Source organism: Gigantopelta aegis, chromosome 12, assembly GCF_016097555.1.
Source record: "Gigantopelta aegis isolate Gae_Host chromosome 12, Gae_host_genome, whole genome shotgun sequence".
NCBI lineage: Eukaryota > Metazoa > Mollusca > Gastropoda > Neomphalida > Peltospiridae > Gigantopelta > Gigantopelta aegis.
The window spans coordinates 26,763,554-26,784,196 of record NC_054710.1 but is presented as its reverse complement, the minus strand read 5'-3'; the positions used below and the strand labels follow the sequence as shown (position 1 = coordinate 26,784,196).

Genomic DNA, 20,643 nt, shown 5'->3' with positions numbered 1-20,643 from the left:
CTTATTACAGTTCCCCTACCTTTTTGAAGAGTATATATATATATATATATATATATATATATATATATATATATATATATATATATATATATATATATATATATATTTACATTAGTAGCAAGATTATTTTATTTTCAATCGTACATCACTCGCTTTAACAACATCACTAGAGCACATTGATTTATTAATCATCGGCTATTGGATGTCAAACATTTGATAATTCTGTCAAGTAGTCTTAGTCTTTAATATAGTGTTAGAGAGGAAGCCCGCTACATTTTTACAGTAGAAGCAAGGGGTCTTTTGTATGCACTATCCCAACAGGATATCACATACCACGGTCTTTGATATGCCAGTCGTGGTACACTGGTTTGATGACTATATATATATACAGTAGAATCTCATTGGCTCGAATGCCCAACAGTCGAACCTACCGGTATTCTCGAACCAAGAACAAAGTCCCGATTTTTCTCTCTATTAAACCCCTTTATTTTGGTGCTGATTGATTGGTCGAATACCCCATGGGGTCGAACAGAAGCTTTCTCTCGAACCAGTTTATTGGTCCGAACTGTAAAATTAAACATATTTAGCTCGACCGGCTACGTCTATTCGAAGAAATATAAAAAATAATTTACGTATAATTTTTTCGTCGACCCTTTCACGCCTATCGTGTTGTTTATTTAGCACCTGTCTGTAATTATCTTTCAGGTACAGACAACTGTAATACGGTAATCGTTAGATGAATGAACCTTGCAAGTAAAATCCAATCAACTCATGAGTCAATCGGACCATCTCACCCAGCCAGTTTTAGGGAAACATGCGAGGTTGTCCGATTAATTTATGTGTTATAGAAACACCCGACAACGGCCGAATGCATGGTTCGAACTACCCGATGGGTCGAACAGACTTTGATGCACCGACAGTGTTCAAGCCAATGAGATTCTACTATATATATATATATATACTGACACACAATGAAAACGCAAAACAGATATTTTTCAATATTATGTTGTGATTAATGAAAAATATATTTATTGGACTTAAAATAACAATTTATGAGAGGAAGCCATTGATTGGTACTTTTGTCTGGGTTTTAATCCTGGTTTTGTTCTCGTTACACAAACAATAGCAGAAACACACAAAATGGTGTGAAATGCGTTCACTACATGCTCAATTATGCTACATGCAATGCACGCGAAATGCCAGTATGTGGACAAATAAAAGTTACGTAACGGTGTCATATTCCTCGTCACATTAAGAATGCCACGACTCGGAGAAGAACAAAGGGAGCGAGCGTTGGGCATGGTTCAAGGGGGGACTTCGCAAAGCCAAGTTGGTAGGACCGTACAACGGTAACATCATGACACCGCGACATCGTGCTGCGAGACTACAGTTTGCTCTCCAGAATGGTAATCATCCATCAGCCTTTTACCGGAGCACTGTTTTCTCAGACGAGTCCCGTTTCTCTGTCTCCTTTGCCGATGGAAGAGTACGTGTGTACAGGAGACTCCATGAACGGTACGCTGATGGATATTTGAGGGAACGTGATCGGTTTGGCGGCGGTTGTCTGATGGTATGGGATGAAATCAACTGTGATTTCAGGAGTGATCTCACCATTGTCCACGATGCCCTTACAGCCCAGCGTCATGTTGACGTTATTCTAAGACCAGTTCTCCAGCCACTTTTGCGCCGTCACCGAAGACCAGGAGGTCCCCTTTTGTTTCAACAAGACAATGCCCGTCCACATACTGCAAGAATTACCCAGGCATTCCTGCAACAAGCCGGTATCACCGTTATGAACTGGCCCGCCGTTTCACCGGATTTGAACCCTACTGAACACATGTGGGATGAGTAGGACGTCGTATACGTCACCAGGCGTTGTAGGAGGAGTGGAGTAACATTCCTGTGGCTTATTTGAGATGTTTGTGCTAATCCTTTCCCCATCGTCTTCACGCATGCTCACGGGTCAATGGTGGACACACCAGATGCTGACCTTGATATGGGTGTGGGTGGGGTGGGGGGGGGGGGGGGTTGAACTTTTCGATTACGAATGCAACTCGATTACTGATGCTAACTGGCCATGTTTCCATGTGAATGTATCTCATGAATACCAGACATTAATGTCATATTACTTTATCCATCAATTCATTAATAGTTTGTCGTTATTTGCAATGAAAAGTTGTTTTTGCTTTTTCATTGTGTGTCAGTATATATATGACTGGTGCTCGAGAAAGTGTTCGACCCATCGGGTAGTTCGACCGAACCATTCGGTCAACATCAGATATTTCCGTAACACCAGTTAGAAAGTTGAATTAGATACATATTATTTTGGTAACTGCAAACGTAAAAATTTCATCAAGGTGTTATATAGCAAAATATCAGAGTGAAAAGATATTTTACAAATTACTCCGATTGTATGATGCAGAAGCCCTTTTCGGTATTAATTAAATGTATGGCTGCTGAAGTGATGACAGATCATTACCGATAGCCGCTTAACACACAACATGACAGGTATGGTAAAGAAAGGATTGCATGGCTATTGTTTCGATTCTCCGATTCATCTGTAGCTCGTTCTGCCTAAATAATTAATCCGAAGGTTGTAATAACCAACTGCGCAAGCGCAGCAATTGTTGGTCCTTTTCGGTGGTTTTCCATTTGATAGATCACCAGTTCGAGGGAAATATAGCTAATAACACATACGGGACTGATAATTTAGTTCGAGCGAAGGCTTATAGTCGACCCTGGACGTGTTCGACCCATCATCAGTTAATATAAGGTTTTACCGAACAAAAAACTCGGGACTTCGTTTTTGATTCGAGCGTTGCGGTGTGATCAACCCTTCCGAGGTCGAGCCAACGAGATTCTACTATATATATATATATATATATATATATATATATATATATATATATATATATACAGCGTCTTGCCCGTACATACATACATACATAAGCGTACGAGACGAGGGGGAGGGCAGCTGCCCCCCCCCCCCCCCCCCAGTGCTGGAGCAAATCTTCAAATTCGGGTAAAATGGCGGTAGATATTCGGACAAAAGGTGCTAACCTGAGACGTTTTTATTATATGTTTCCATCATTAATTTTAATCCATGTAAAAATGTGTAGTGTAGGGAAAACCAGCCAGGGTTTGGAGTCGGTATCTGGATTAAAAATCCCATGCCTCGACTGGGATCCGAACCCAGTACCTACCAGCCTGTAGACCGATGGCCTACCACGACGCCACCGAGGCCGGTCCCGTTACACAAATGTGAGGCCGTAAATGCCTTTAAACCTCTACCAATGCATTGCATCTTCATAGTAGACCGGCCTCGGTGGCGTCGTGGCAGGCCATCGGTCTACAGGCTGGTAGGGTACTGGATTAAAATCCCAGTCGAGGCATCCGGATTTTACCTACCAGCCAGATACCGACCTCCAAACCCTGAGTGAGTGCTCCGCAAGGCTCAATGGCCCGTAGGTGTAAAAACTTGCACCGACCAGTGATCCATAGTAGACTGGTTCAACAAAGGCCATGGTTTGTGTCTATCCTGTCTGTACTGGGTTCGGATCCCAGCGAATGGGATTTTTAATCCAGATCCCTTGCTGAGTAATCGGAAGAGTAGCCCAATGTAGTGTAAACAGCGGGTTTCCTTTCAAAATATGTGTGGTCCTTAACCATATGTCTGACGCCATATAACCGTAAATAAAATGTGTTGAGTGCGTCGTTAAAAAACACTTCTTTCTTTCTTTCTTCAGAGTAGACAGATCAAGTGGTGCTATTCTATTCTGCGACCTTCACCTGCTATGTTCACCACACTCACAATATAGTTTATATTGCTAGAAACGATCACAAGCGTACGATACGGGGGTGGGTGGGGGTACCAATAATAGAGCAAATCATTAAATTGTGATACTGATCGACGGAACAGTGATGTCAACAAATTAGCCTAATGAATATTTTTAGTAATTTAAATATTCTACCACGGGCGTAGGAAGGTGCCCAAAAGTAAGGGGTAGACACACACACACACACACACGCACGCACGCACTCACTATGGCCACCACGAGTCCAATATATTGGATTTGAGTACTCGAGAGTCAAACTCGACCCGGACCCGAGTACCCGCCACTTACTAGATGATAATAAGAAAAGGAATAAGATACGTAAGGTAAAATAGCATTATGTATCTTAATTCCAGCACTGAACATGGATGCCAAACCATGCCATTGTATTGCATCCCACACATTCGACTTTTGTTTTCCCTTCATATCTCATAGACCTATAATGTAACCGGCGGCAAGCATAATATGGCAAAAATAATGCAAAAGATATAATTCACATAGAGTGCTCTTCCTTGCACGGGTACTGAGTTCTGTGAACGGACCCAAGTCTTGCTAGATTCGGCCCGTGCCCGAGTACTCGTGGAGACTCCTAAAACACACACACACACACACACACACACACACACACACGTTTGTTGACAAATACGTAGACGACCAGTGGGCCCCGTTCCACAAAGCGATCTTACCGCTAAGATCATCGTAAGTGCATATGTTAGCTGTGCTGTTACGGTGATCTTAGGGCTAAGATCGCTTCGTGAAACGGGGCCCAGACACATTTATACTCTTCTAAAGAAGAAACGCAAAACCACATTGTCGTAACATTTGGAGAAATGATTTAATTATTGAATGGTGAGTCCGATAATTACCAAATGTTGCAGGATTGTTCACAATTCACTCTAGTCCATTGTGAGTAAGTGATAGGACACACCACCAAGGTCAAGATCATCTGGAGTCAATACCGGGTGTGGCCTCCGCGTGTGTTGACAACTGCCTGGCACCGCCTGCCCATTGAAGCAACCAGAGTACGGATGACGTCCCGGGGGATGGTGGCCCACTCGGCCTGCAAGGCTGCTGCCAGCTCGGGCAGGGTCTGGGGCTGTGGTTGTCGCTGTCAGAGGCGTCGGTCCAACTCGTCCCATAGATGCTCAATTGGGTTCAAATCCGGTGATATCGATGGCCAAGGAAGGACATTAATGTTGTTGTTCTGTAGGAAAGCCGTTGTGAGACGTGCTGTGTGAGGCCTGGCGTTGTCATGTTGGAACACTGCGTTGGCGTTGGCCATAACTGGAACGATGTGTGGCCGGAGGATCTGGTCAATGTAGCCCTGTGCATTCAGGTTGCCCTGCACGTGGACCAGGTCAGTTCTGCCAGTGTGTGAGATGGCTGCCCACACCATGACACTACCCCCGCCGAATCTGTCCACTTCCTGCACGCAGTTTGCCGCATAACGTTCACCACGACGCCTATACACGCGACATCTTCCATCATGACGTCGGAGCAGAAATCGGGACTCGTCACTGAACCACACCTGTCTCCATCGCAGTTGAGGCCATTGTCGATGAATCTGGCACCACTGCAGTCGGAGTCGACGGTGTTGTGGTGTTAAGATGACACCTCGAACTGGACGTCTGGCACGAATTCCTACCTCACGTAGGCGGTTCCGTACGGTCTTGTCGGATATCCTGCGCAAACCTGGTATTGCTGCGGCTGTGGAGGTGGCAGTAGTCAATCGTTCCCGAAGGTGGCGTACCCGGATGTAGCGGTCCTGCCCGGGGATAGTGACCCGTGGTCGACCGGATCTAGGGAGGTCACGTGTTGATCCATGTTGCTGGTAACGGTCCCACAGTCTGGAGATGGTGCTTGGGGACACATGGAATGCCCTGGCAACGGCCGTTCTGGATTCGCCTGCGTCTAGTCGGCCGATGGCATACTTTCTCTGCGGTTCACTGAGACGTGGCATGTCCTGGATTGTCAACTGTCGGCCAGATACAGAGGCCAGGCAAGCGAACACCCTGCACTTTTATACTGTCGGTGTTCATGTTGCACGTGCAGACAACGCACGTGCAGTGGTGACATGGTTTGCACGTGGCTGCGTTTTTGCGAATATTCACATTTTGGAACTTTATTGTACAGTAGCTGCGTTTTATCGAATGTAACCGTGGGAATGTGTTTGGGACATGCAATGACCTTATATTCACAAAGCATGAACCGGTAGGAAACATAAAATCGGAGTTATAACCCATTTGTACCCTTTTGCGTTTCTTTTTTTGAAGAGTATATTAAATACACAGACACTGACATTCTAAGAAAGAAAATATATTTAAATATTATGTCGTGACTTTTAGTTATAAAAAAAGTTCCTTATTTGGAAACACCTGGACAAGGGTACGGGGGGGGGGGGGGGGGGGGGGTACGGGCCGAATCTAGCAAGAATCGAGACCGTTCACAGGTCTGGAGTACTTGTGCAAGTAAAAGAACTCTGCCATATGCCTGTAGGCGATTACATTATTGGGCTATGAAATGTGGAGGGAAAACAAAAATTTAATGTATGGAATGCAAAATAATGACATGATTTGGCGTCCATGTTCAGCGCTGGAATTAAGATGCATACTACTATTTTATTTTATTCCTTGGTTTCATTATCATCTAGTGGCGGGTACCCAGGATAGTTTCTTTAATGAGTCACTGAAGAAAAAATAAACTCTTTGAACACATCATGCATTTATTTATTTATTTATTTATATTTATTAATTATTTATATTTATTTATTTATTTATTTATTTATTTATTGTTTTCTTCTTTGATAAAAATGTTTAGTTTTTTCCTATAGGTCTTTTCGTTTTGATACCCCTTAAGTCCAGTTGCCTGTAATAGCTGTCATCAAAACGAAGGATTCCTGAATATTCGTCACGTGTTCTGTTGTAGTGCCACTCTTCCACGCAGTCCAAAGCGTAAGGTTGAAAATCAAAATGGAACTTGTTTGCAAAGAGTTCCTTCCTGTTGACCAACAAAGGGAGATCACCGATACCAAAGACGCAGACTGCTCTTACAGTTTTGCCGGCACACGGCAGCGTGCCCCAGTTCACAAACCTGGCTAAGTATGGCTTATCATTTTCATTGGAGCGCGGTGACTTGGAACCTGAAAGATATACACGGTATTAATATAGAGAGAAGAATGGCTTATCATCTTCATTGGAGCGCGATGACTTGGAGCCTGAAATATATACACGGTATTAATATAAAGAGAAGAATGGCTTCTCATCTTCATTGGAGCGCGGTGACTTGGAACCTGAACGATATACGCGGTATTAATATAGAGAGAAGAATGGCTTATCATCTTCATTGGAGCGCAATGACTTGGAGCCTGAACTATATACGCGGTATTAATATAGAGAGAAGAATGGCTTCTCATCTTCATTGGAGCGCGGTGACCTGGAACCTGAACGATATACGCGGTATTAATATAGAGAGAAGAATGGCTTATCATCTTCATTGGATCGCAATGACTTGGAGCCTGAACTATATACGCGGTATTAATATAGAGAGAAGAATGGCTTATCATCTTCATTGGAGCGCGGTGACCTGGAACCTGAACTATATACGCGGTATTAATATAGAGAGAAGAATGGCTTATCATCTTCATTGGAGCGCGATGACTTGGAGCCTGAAAGATATACACGGTATTAATATAGAGAGAAGAATAGCTTATCATCTTCATTGGAGCGCGGTGACTTGGAACCTGAAAGATATACACGGTATTAATATAGAGAGAAGAATGGCTTATCATCTTCATTGGAGCGCGATGATTTGGAGCCTGAACTATACACACGGTATTAATATAGAGAGAAGCATGGCTTATCATCTTCATTGGAGCGCGGTGACTTGGAGCCTCAAATATATACACGGTATTAATATAGAGAGAAGAATGGCTTCTCATCTTCATTGGAGAGCGGTGACTTGGAACCTCAAAGATATACGCAGTATTAATATAGAGAGAAGAATGGCTTCTCATCTTCATTAGAGCGCGATGACTTGGAACCTGAAAGATATACACGGTATTAATATAGAGAGAAGAATGGCTTATCATCTTCATTGGAGCGTGGTGACTTGGAGCCTGAAATATATACACAGTATTAATATAGAGAGAAGCATGGCTTATCATCTTCATTGGAGCGCGGTGACTTGGAGCCTGAAAGATATAAGCGGTATTAATATAGAGAGAAGAATGGCTTATCATCTTCATTGGAGCGTGGTGACTTGGAGCCTGAAAGATATACACGGTATTAATATAGAGAGAAGAATGGCTTATCATCTTCATTGGAGCGTGGTGACTTGGAGCCTGAAATATATACACGGTATTAATATAGATGAGAAAAATGGCTTATCATCTTCATTGGAGCGCGGTGACTTGGAGCCTGAAAGATATACACGGTATTAATATAGAGAGAAGAATGGCTTATCATCTTCATTGGAGCGCGATGAGGTATTAATATAGAGAGAAGAATGGCTTCTCATCTTCATTGGAGCGCGGTGACTTGGAACCTGAACGATATACGCGGTATTAATATAGAGAGAAGAATGGCTTATCATCTTCATTGGAGCGCAATGAGTTGGAGCCTGAACTATATACGCGGTATTAATATAGAGAGAAGAATGGCGTATCATCTTCTTTGGAGCGCGGTGACCTGGAACCTGAACGATATACACGGTATTAATATATCTAGATGAACAGGAGCATGGCTTATCATCTTCATTGGACCGTGGTGACTTCAAGCCTGAAAGATATACACGGTATTAATATAGATAGCAGAATGGCTTATCATCTTCATTGGAGCGTGGTGACTTGGAACCTGAAATATATACACAGTATTAATATAGATAGAAGCATGGCTTATCATCTTCATTGGAGCGCGGTGACTTGGAACCTGAAAGATATACGCGGTATTAATATAGAGAGAAGAATGGCTTATCATCTTCATTGGAGCGCGGTGACTTGGAGCCTGAAAGATATACACGGTATTAATATAGAGAGAAGAATGGCTTATCATCTTCATTGGAGCGCGGTGACTTGGAGCCTGAAAGATATACACGGTATTAATATAGAGAGAAGAATGGCTTATCATCTTCATTGGAGCGTGGTGACTTGGAGCCTGAAAGATATACACAGTATTAATATAGAGAGAAGCATGGCTTATCATCTTCATTGGAGCGTGGTGACTTGGAGCCTGAAATATATACAAGGTATTAATATATCTAGATGAAGAGAAACATGGCTTATCATCTTCATTGGAGGGCGGTGACTTGGAGCCTGAAAGATATACACGGTATTAATATAGAGAGAAGAATGGCTTATCATCTTCATTGGTGCGCGATGACTTGGAGCCTGAAAGATATACACGGTATTAATATATCTAGATGAACAGGAACATGGCTTATCATCTTCATTGGACCGTGGTGACTTGGAGCCTGAAAGATATACACGGTATTAATATAGAGAGAAGAATGGCTTATCATCTTCATTGGAGCGTGGTGACTTGGAACCTGAAATATATACACAGTATTAATATAGAGAGAAGCATGGCTTATCATCTTCATTGGAGCGCGGTGACTTGGAACCTGAAATATATACAAGGTATTAATATAGAGAGAAGAATGGCTTATCATCTTCATTGGAGCGGAATGACTTGGAGCCTGAAGGGATATACACAGTATTAATATAGAGAGAAGAATGGCTTATCATCTTCATTGGAGCGCGGTGACTGTGGAACCTGAAATATATACAGGAGGTATTAATTAGAGAGAAGAATGGCTTATCATCTTCATTGGAGCGTGGAGGGAGCCTGACTATATACAATTTAATATAGAGAGAAGAATGGATTATCATCTTCATTGGAACTTGGATAATTGAAATATATACACATATATTATATAGAGAGAATAATTTGGCTTATCATCTTCATTGGAGCGATTATGACTTGGAAATTGAAATATATACACGGTATTAATATAGAGAGAAATGGCTTATCATCTTCATTGGAGCGTGGTGACTTGGAGCCTGAAATATATACAAAGTATTAATATAGAGAGAAGCATGGCTTATCATCTTCATTGGAGCGTGGTGACTTGGAGCCTGAAAATATATACACAGTATTAATATAGAGAGAAGATGGCTTATCATCTTCATTGGGAGGGTGACTTGGAACCTGAAACTATATATAATTATTAATATACACAGGAAGTGGCTTATCATCTTCATTGGAGCGTGGTGACTTGGAGCCTAAAAGATATACACAGGTATTAATATAGAGAGAAGAATGGCTTATCATCTTCATACTGGAGCGTGGTGACTTGGAGCCTCAAAGATATACAGGTATTAATATACTGAGAATATGGCTTATCATCTTCATTGGAGCGTGGTGACTTGGAGCCTGAAATATATACAAGGTATTAATATATCTAGATGAGAAAATATGGCTTATCATCTTCATTGGAGGGCGGTGACTTGGAGCCTGAAATCATATGGAAGGTATTAATATAGAGAGAAGAATGGCTTATCATCTTCATTGAAGCGCGGTGACTACCTGAAAGATATACAAGGTATTAATATAGAGAGAAGAATGGCTTATCATCTTCATTGGAGCGTGGTGACTTGGAGCCTGAAATATATACAAGGTATTAATATAGAGAGAAGAATGGCTTATCATCTTCATTGGAGCGCGGTGACTTGGAACCTGAAAGATATACACGGTATTAATATAGAGAGAAGAATGGCTTATCATCTTCATTGGAGCGTGGTGACTTGGAGCCTGAAATATATACACGGTATTAATATAGAGAGAAGAATGGCTTATCATCTTCATTGGAGCGTGGTGACTTGGAACCTGAAATATATACACAGTATTAATATAGAGAGAAGCATGGCTTATCATCTTCATTGGAGCGTGGTGACTTGGAGCCTGAAAGATATACAAGGTATTAATATAGAGAGAAGAATGGCTTATCATCTTCACTGGAGCGCAATGACTTGGAGCCTGAACTATATACACGGTATTAATATAGAGAGAAGAATGGCTTATCATCTTCATTGGAGCGCGGTGACTTGGAGCCTGAAAGATATACACGGTATTAATATAGAGAGAAGAATGGCTTATCATCTTCATTGGAGCGTGGTGACTTGGAGCCTGAAATATATACACGGTATTAATATAGAGAGAAGAATGGCTTATCATCTTCATTGGAGCGTGGTGACTTGGAGCCTGAAAGATATACACAGTATTAATATAGAGAGAAGAATGGCTTATCATCTTCATTGGAGCGCGGTGACTTGGAACCTGAAATATATACACAGTATTAATATAGAGAGAAGAATGGCTTATCATCTTCATTGGAGCGCGGTGACTTGGAGCCTGAAATATATACACGGTATTAATATAGAGAGAAGAATGGCTTATCATCTTCATTGGAGCGCGGTGACTTGGAGCCTGAAAGATATACACGGTATTAATATAGAGAGAAGAATGGCTTATCATCTTCATTGGAGCGCGGTGACTTGGAGCCTGAAAGATATACACGGTATTAATATAGAGAGAAGAATGGCTTATCATCTTCATTGGAGCGCGGTGACTTGGAGCCTGAAATATATACAAGGTATTAATATAGAGAGAAGAATGGCTTATCATCTTCATTGGAGCGTGGTGACTTGGAACCTGAAAGATATACAAGGTATTAATATAGAGAGAAGAATGGCTTATCATCTTCATTGGAGCGTGGTGACTTGGAGCCTGAAATATATACAAGGTATTAATATAGAGAAAGAATGGCTTATATCTTCACACACTTGGAGCCTAAATATATACAAGGTATTAATATAGAGAGAAGAATGGCTTATCATCTTCATTGGAGCGTGGTGACTTGGAGCCTGAAAGATATACAAGGTATTAATATAGAGAGAAGAATGGCTTATCATCTTCATTGGAGCGTGGTGACTTGGAGCCTGAAAGATATACACGGTATTAATATAGAGAGAAGCATGGCTTATCATCTTCATTGGAGCGTGGTGACTTGGAGCCTGAAAGATATACAAGGTATTAATATAGAGAGAAGCATGGCTTATCATCTTCATTGGAGCGTGGTGACTTGGAGCCTGAAAGATATGCAAGGTATTAATATAGAGAGAAGAATGGCTTATCATCTTCATTGGTGCGCGATGACTTGGAGCTTGAATGCAAGGTATTAATATATCTAGATGAACAGAAGAATGGCTTATCATCTTCATTGGAGCGTGGTGACTTGGCGCCTGAAATATATACAAGGTATTAATATAGAGAGAAGAATGGCTTATCATCTTCACTGAAGCGTGCTGACATGGAACCTGAAAGATATACAAGGTATTAATATAGAGAGAAGAATGGCTTATAATCTTCTTTGGAGCGCGGTGACTTGGAGCCTGAAATATATACAAGGTATTAATATATCTAGATGAAGAGAAGCATGGATTATCATCTTCATTGAAGTGCGGTGACTTGGAGCCTGAAATATATACACAGTATTAATATAGAGAGAAGAATGGCTTATCATCTTCATTGGAGCGTGGTGACTTGGAGCCTGAAAGATATACACGGTATTAATATAGAGAAGAATGGCTTATTATCTTCATTGGAGCGTGGTGACTTAGAGCCTGAAAGATATGCAAGGTATTAATATAGAGAGAAGCATGGCTCGTACATATCAAGGATGACTCGATAGCTCAGAACGTATTGATGCAAGTTTGCAAGTTGCTACAGCTTCGAGTCCCAGCAACGGCATGAGACTGGAAAGGATGTAGTTATCCCCTGCGCCAGTGCGTTAATATATATATATATATATATATATATATATATATATATATATATATATATATATATATATATTCATTGTCACTACATACTAGCCAGTGCCAGGTCTGCCCACTGTTCCATGCACGTAAGCGGGATCGACCGCGTAACCTGTAGGCCCCATGCATATGGCTGAGTTAAAGAACATCCTCTTGATGGATGCCTCAGTAGCTCAGAAGGTATCGTGGCAACTCTGCAATTTGCGGGCGATTCTGTGCCATAGGTTCCAGTCTCAGCAACGGCATGACACAATTTGTGAGGCCAGAAAGAATTTAATTATTCCCTGCGTCATTGCGTTAATATCTTTGTATGTAATCGCCAACCTCGACATACATACAATATATAGATATTCATACACACATAGATACATATATACATATATAGATACATACATACATACATACATACATACATATGGATGTGTGGATAAAATATATAGATATTCATACATCAGTGCATACATACATACATACATACACACATACACAGTTACATACACATATCAATCATACATGCATAACACATGCGGGCATTTCGTTGCCACAGGTTCGAGCCTCAGCAACGGCAAGAGACATCGTGTGAGGCCAGAAATGATTTAATTATCCCCCGCATCAGTGTAACAAGCATTGTGACACAGAGATGTATGGTACAAAAACACATTCTTATAATATCCATCATCCCAGGGGCGTAACGTGGATTGGACTTGAGTGTGAGCCGATCCTTTTTTTCCACATTTTCCATGACCGGCGTTGGTGGTGCCGTGGTTGAGCCATCGGACATTAGGCTGGTAGGTAATGGGTTCACACCCAGAGCGAGTTTTAACGACTCACTGGGTTGGTGTAAGACCACCACACCCTCTTTTCTCTCACTAACCATTAACAACTAACAACTAACCCACTGTCCTGGACAGCCAGCCCAGATAGCTGAGGTGTGTGCCCAGGACAGCGTGATTGAACCTTAATTGGATATAAGCAGGAAAATAAGTTGAAATAAAATGAAACATGTTCCTTGGATACCTATAGCTATGAATAAGCCAATATTGCAATGTTTTTGCCTCAGCGGGGATGGGGGGTGGGGGTGGGGGTGGGGGCAGCCTACGTCTTTGTCATCCCTAACCTTTATATCCTCCAGGGACGGACAGAATCTGGTTGTGGTTGAGGGTGGCGAAGAACGTCTCCTCTGGCATGTAGGTCTTCCTGCACCACTCCAGGAAGTCCCTGGCTACCGGGTCGTGCAATACGTAGCGCACGAAGTCCCGACACACCGCCAGGTACCGCATACCCTTGTAGCACTGCAGGCGGTGCGGCGGTAGACCCGCGGCTCGCCATCGGCCTCTGAATACTCTAAGAGAAAGAGAGATGGAATGAGGCAGTGGATGGATGAATGGGTGGATAGGCGGATGGATGGATGGATGTGTGGATGAATGGGTGGATGGATGGGTAGATGTGTGGATGGATGGATGGATGGACATGTGGACGGATGAATGGATGGATGGATGTGTGGATGGATGGATGGATGGATAGGTGGATGGACGGATGAATGGATGGATGGGTGGATGTGTGGATGGATGGATGGATTAAAGGATGGATGGATATGTGGATGGATGGATGTGTGGATGTGTGGAAGGATGGATGGATGTATGGATGGGTGGGTGGTGGATGACGTGTGGATGGATGGATGGATGGATGATGGATGGATGGATGGGTGAGTGTGTGTGTGTGAGCAAGTGAATGAGCGCGTGGATGGATGAAAATATGAATGAATGAATTAATGGATGGATGGTTGGATGGACGGATGGATGGATGGATGGATGAATGGATGGATGAATCAATGTTTAACGAAACTCGAACATAAAACATTAAAGGGTAAGTACATGAATGAATTGATGATCAACATCAATATAACAATTGAGAAGTTTTAATTAAGACAGTATACAGACAGTAGAGAGAGAGAGAGAGAGAGAGAGAGAGAGAGAGAGAGAGAGAGAGAGAGAGAGAGAGAGAGAGAGAGAGAGAGAGAGAGAGAGAGAGAGAGAGAGAGAGAGAGAGAGAGAGAGAGAGAATGTTTTATTTAACGACGCACTCAACACATTTTTTATTTACGGACGTCGGACATATGGTTTAAGGACCACACAGATACTGAGAGAGGAAACCCGCCGTCACAATTTCATGGGCTACTCTTTTCGATTAACAGCAAGGGATCTTTTATATATGTACCATCCCACAGAAAGGATAACACGGCCTTTGATATACCAGTCGTGAGAGAGCATGGGACTATAGTCCAGCTGAAGATTGTGATTTTAGGCAAGATACAGAGAGAGAGAGAGAGAGAGAGAGAGAGAGAGAGAGAGAGAGAGAGAGAGAGAGAGAGAGAGAGAGAGAGAGAGAGAGAGAGAGAGAGAGAGAGAGAAAACAGATGGATGGAAGAAAGGAAGGAGACAGAGACAAACAGACCGACAGATGGAGGGGGAATGAGTGGATTAGGTGGCTGAGTGGGTAACATCTACAATTAAATTAACTCTGAATGCAAAAGAAAAGAGAAAAAAGGATAAGAAAAAAAGAAAGAAAGACAAACTCAACTTTAATTTTGTTAGGTTTTTGAAAGAATGTGGTTGTGGTTTTTTCATTAATAGCAAGGGATCTTTTATAAGCACCATCCCACAGAGAGGAAAGCACATGCCACGGCTTTTGACCAGTTGTGGAGTACTGGTTGGAATGAGACCCCCCCCCCCCCCCCCCCCCCCCCCAGCAAGTTGATTGGATCCAGCCAGGTGGCCACCGAGTGAACTAAATCCCGCCCAGGGTGAGTCACGTCTGGTCAGAGAATTTAACGTGCACATTCTGAACAAACTGTTGTAGCGCATGCCTGTCCTGGGCGCAGGTGTCGGCCTCGGCTGGCTCCTCCGTCCAGGACAGGGAAGGGGTGGGGTAGGGTGAAGGGGGGACCGCCTGCATTGGCAGATGCATGGGAGCACCGGCAGTCCGACCGTGATCGGTAACAGGCGGAGGGTGGTTTGGTGCTATGGAATTTTGAGTCCCGAAGGATGAAACGAAAGAAAAATGGTGCGCATTTTTAGAAGGAAATTAGGCGCAGTTTTTTAACGTTTGTAGAAGGGTGTGTTAACAATGTTGTTAGTTTATACTAACCCTGTGTTGTCTACATCCACGTCATTGGCCCCATTCAGCGCCTCCAGTATCTTCACCAAGTCATAGTTGGTCTTCAGAGGGAACTCCTGTGCAGCCAGATTCAAGTAATATTTCCACTTCTCGCGCTGAAGCAACTCCTTCATACAAATTAGATCCGCCTCCAGCATGCCGAATTGGGACCAGACCACATTCACGGACCGTGATGTGAGGAAGACGTTGTCAAAACAACTAGCGATGCCCTCTACAGCCCTGCGTATGCCAAGGTCTGCCTTTTTATCCACATGTATACAGTAGATATTTTGCGGCCGGTAGATGGCGCGAAGTAGACGTTCAAATTGATTTACGTCTCTGTGCAACATGATGCCGATAGCGATCGGAAAGTGTTCCTCTTCTGACGTCATAGAATTGAGAATGTAGCCTCGTTTTGACCGAAACGCGTGGCAGTTTCTAGTTGCGTTCACGAAATACGAGTTTCTCAGAAATGGCGTCTGAATGGATCTCATGAGCTGCTTTGTTTTATGTCTCGCAGACTTGATTCCGGCGATCAGCTGGGAACAGCTTATTTTCACTACCTCACGATGTGGAATAACATATTTACCTCCCCGGGAGTTGTTTGATATATTTGCTATTTTTAACTCTCTGCTATCAAGATTAATCGCCGCCGATGTCTTATGGACTAGACGGTATGGCGTGTTTTTGACTAGACGGTATGACGTCGTGTTTTTGACTAGACGGTATGACGTCGTGTTTTCGACAAGGCGGTATGGCGTCGTGTTTTCAACAAGGCGGTATGGCGTCGTGTTGACGACTAGGCGGTATGACGTCGTGTTGCCGACTAGACGCTTTCCAGAAAAATGTCTCTCGATTATTTTCGCATAGTACAAATACAGTCCCAACAAACACAGCACAAGGAAACATCTTCGCATCCAGAGTTTTGTTGTGATATAAGGCTTCATTGGAAGCTGAAAATAAAAGCGAAGACAATTTCGTTTTCTTATACAAATAAGTTGGAGCTGTGAGTGGATAGGTGTGGATCCAGCAGGAGGGCGCCAGGGGTACGCACCCACTTCCCCGACCTTCAGTGTACCATGAACATCCTCCGTATGTTACAGAAGAATCAACCTCCACTGAAGGGATTTGAACCATGGCCCCTTAGATCCACCACTGAGAAAGCTTACCATTTTATGCTGTACACTAAGAAAATATCTTCTATTTTTCAAGCGATATGCCATCTTGTGTGGAGAAATAAGTTGAGTTAAATAACGTATAACAGCTTCGTACAAAATGAAACAATTAAATAAAAATATAACTGTCGTAAAATTTAGGAGGGGGACTTGGATAGGCCCCTGCTCCCCCTTAGATCCGGCACTGAGAAAGCGTACCATTTTATGCTGCACAACAGGTAAATGTCTCCTATTTTACAAATGAAAGTTTGGACTTGCAATATACCATCTTATGTGGAGAAATGTCCTAGTTAAATAACGTATAACAGCTTGAATATAGAAATAGTGGCAGATCCAGAAATACCATTTAGGGGTTGGGGGCAATGGCATGTCCCCGTAGTAATTCCTAGGATTCTCAAACGTACAAAATGACATATATATATATATATATATATATATATATATATATATATATATATATATATATTGTTGTGTAGGCGTTCCTTTGGGTCCTATTATCGCTTGTATGTACTCAAATAATCGCAAAGATTACTGTAGAATGGTTGAAATCGGTTTTATTCTAACTTGGGGATAACATCGACCACAAAGCAGAATTCCGAAAACCAACGAACAATATCGGTACTATTAACTAAACAAATGAACATAATTATATAAAGAGCGTCAGCCGAATTCACTACACGGCTCCCTTTCTTAGTCCTTTTAGTCCTCTAAAAGTCACAAATCAAAACGAAGTTTTCTGTGGTTTACAGGTAGGTTGATAACTATGGGGTTGCTGTAACCCAGCTAGACCATCAATCGAACCTGAACTACTTCCGAGATTATCTGATGTAGCAGCTGGAATGCTATAGCTATGCTGCTCCTTCCGTCATAATGTGGTACTAACTGCTTGATTATTCACTTTGGTGTGCTCTGTGCTTGCAGTAAGCTGCCAGGTGCCAGATGTAGGTCATATTTTGCTCTGGATTGTGATTCACTGACTCCGGGAGTTGCAGTAACCCACCAGGTGCTAGAGGTGTCTCATTTGTTGCTCTGGGTTGTTGATTCAGAAGTGTCCGTCTAAATGCTTGTGCCCAATTGGGTTCTGTTTCTGACTTGTATGCATTTAGTGTGTTATTCATTGAGACCCATACTGATGCAGCGCGTGTGCCACCTGGAAGCGATGCTGGCTCAAGGACACCAAAGGTACATTTTTTTAGGTGGTGCAACTCTACCAATAACGATTGTTTCACTTAAAGGAGGAATCCATTCATCGGTGTCCAACTCTACCCTTGATGCTGAACATGAAATCCCTAGGTGTTATATCTTTACCAGGGCTGATTCGCCCATTGACTGGTATGTCACCTTGCCTTGCTAGAACAGTGGCATCCACACCTTTTAGGAAAATCCATACCAAGTAGCATCTGGTCTCTGATTGGGGCAAAAACAGGCCAATTCCATTGTTTGCCTGCTAACTGAATGGTTGCAGTAACCCCTCCAGTAGCCTGCATTGTAGCTCCTGTTTGGACAATGAATAGATCTACCGTGTGTGTTCCTCTTTGGATTTGTACTAATTTGGCAATTTCTGGCGATATAATTGTAGCATCTGCCCCAGTGTCAACCACTGCCTCAACATCTGTTCCGTTTATAGACACCTGGATAACTAAACTGGGATTACCATTGGCCAGTCGAGTTATTTTAAATGTAGGTGACTCACTGCGTGGTGTAGGAGAATAATTTCTTGTCAATATCAACTTTGAAGTGTAATCACATTTACCCGTTTGGGATGTCTCACCTATTCGATATATTTTTATTGGTCGCCTTGAAGAGGGAGAACGAGAATATTCTCTGGAGTAATGCGCTTGCTCCCTATATCGAACGCATTTGCCTTTGCTTGCAGTTCCGTTTGTTAGGACATTCTTGTACAGAAGGGAAAGCTTCTCGACAGACTGCTCAATATTTTGCAAACATCTGTCAATGTCTGCTGTCTTATTAGAATGCTGGACCTGTCTGGTTACAAACCCTGTTTCTTCTTCTGAAATATCGTCTTCGTCAAACCACGATACACGTCGCATTCTGCCTTTTTGGCCTGCATCACGCCCCAACGTTGCCATATAATTATGTTTTAAGGTGACTATTTTGTCAACGGCATCAACAAGTGTAGTTGGCCTCTGATTCATGGCTTCAAATGCAATGTTGCGATTTGTTATACCTTTAAGAAAGGATTCTGCCGCAATTTCGTCTTGTAGTTCCAGAGACACTCCAGGGTATGCTCTAACTACTAGATGCCTTACCCTTTCCGCAAATACCTCTATAGTCTCTGCATTTTGCTGAATTGTACTCAGCTTTTTACGAGCTGTTGATGGTGGTTCGACTTTACCAAACCGTTTTTCTAGACTGTTTCTTAGTAATCGGTATGTGTCTTTAATACTGGAAGGTAAGCAGCAGACATACTTTGCTACCTGACCTCTACGACTTTCATGTAGACGGTCAAGAGTTTCCGTTGTATTCCAGTGTTGCCTATACCCCATTCATCGCTCCCATCAAATGTAGGTATTTTTGGTCGCTGAATGTCTCGACGATTATAAAAATGTCCCTCACTATTTCTGGGATGTAGTGACTCTGGATCTCTCGACTCTTCATACTGCTCACATCGTGATCTATCTTGACCGGATGCGTCTTGGGCACCCCGAGGTCCACTATCATCCAATGTTAGAAATGACATTGATCTCTATGACCTAGACCTTCCCCGACTTCCGTCTGGACAGGCCCAGCCTGATGATTCTTTTGATCTGGTTCTATTCATAATCCTCAATTACTTGAAGTTCATTTGTGAACTGGTTGCTATTTATCGTGTGCAACTCCTCATTTCTTGGGCAATTCTCTGACAGAAATTGGCCCATATCAGCGCTGGATATTTTAGAACTACCATCAGTTACGCTTGCTTGCAGATGCGATGGTTGTTGCTGTGGGGGGCTCCTAAAGTTACCATTTAAGTTTTCAAAGAATGTTGCCTTGCCTTGATCTTGCCTGAATTCTTTTAATGTCTGGGTCATTTCTTTCAGTACTATCAGTATATCTGGCACAGTTTCTGGTACTGGATTGTGTTCCTGTAAAGTAGAAGTTTTAGGGTCTGCAGGTATCTCCCTGTCCGCCCCTCCGGTGGTGGCCTCGAGTGTACCATCATTAGATTTTTGGGTCTTACCCATAGTTTCTCTGTTTATCTAGAAAGGAGTGATAGAATTTCTTGTTGATCTGCATGCAATTCTATAGTTGAGTTAGCTATACTAGAGTCTGGTGAAAAACACTCTTCTACTACATCGAAAAGTAGCCGATGTAGCCACTTTTCACCCAGTAGCTGAGTTGGATGTACCCCGTCTTTTAAGAGTTTTCTTGTAAAAAGTCCTACGTCCAGGTCTTGTTTTAAAAATGTCACAATTGTACTTTAACGTGTAACGACCAAGATTATCGTTTAATTCCTCCTCTATTGAAGCGTTCAGTACATCCACTTGTTGCCGAATCTCAGCATCGACGGCTCGAAATTGATCAGGTGATGGATGCCCCCTCTACAGATTCCAATCAAGTGCTGAATGGAATGTTGCACCAATGATTCTAACTTTTCCACCCAGCG

The 20,643-nt window shown here is 42.5% G+C and overlaps 1 protein-coding gene across 1 annotated transcript; it reads right to left on the bottom strand.

Moving 5' to 3' along the window:
* Positions 1 to 6,552: 6,552 nt before the first annotated feature.
* LOC121385928 (beta-1,3-galactosyl-O-glycosyl-glycoprotein beta-1,6-N-acetylglucosaminyltransferase-like) lies at positions 6,553 to 19,718 on the bottom strand. The gene is made up of 4 exons (XM_041516721.1): positions 19,539 to 19,718; positions 15,853 to 16,814; positions 13,823 to 14,049; positions 6,553 to 6,972 (listed from the first exon to the last, which is right to left on the bottom strand). The coding sequence occupies exons 1-4, from the start codon at positions 19,716 to 19,718 to the stop codon at positions 6,647 to 6,649; spliced, it is 1,695 nt and encodes a 564-aa protein (XP_041372655.1). The 3' UTR covers positions 6,553 to 6,646.
* Between the last annotated feature and the right edge of the window lie 925 nt (positions 19,719 to 20,643).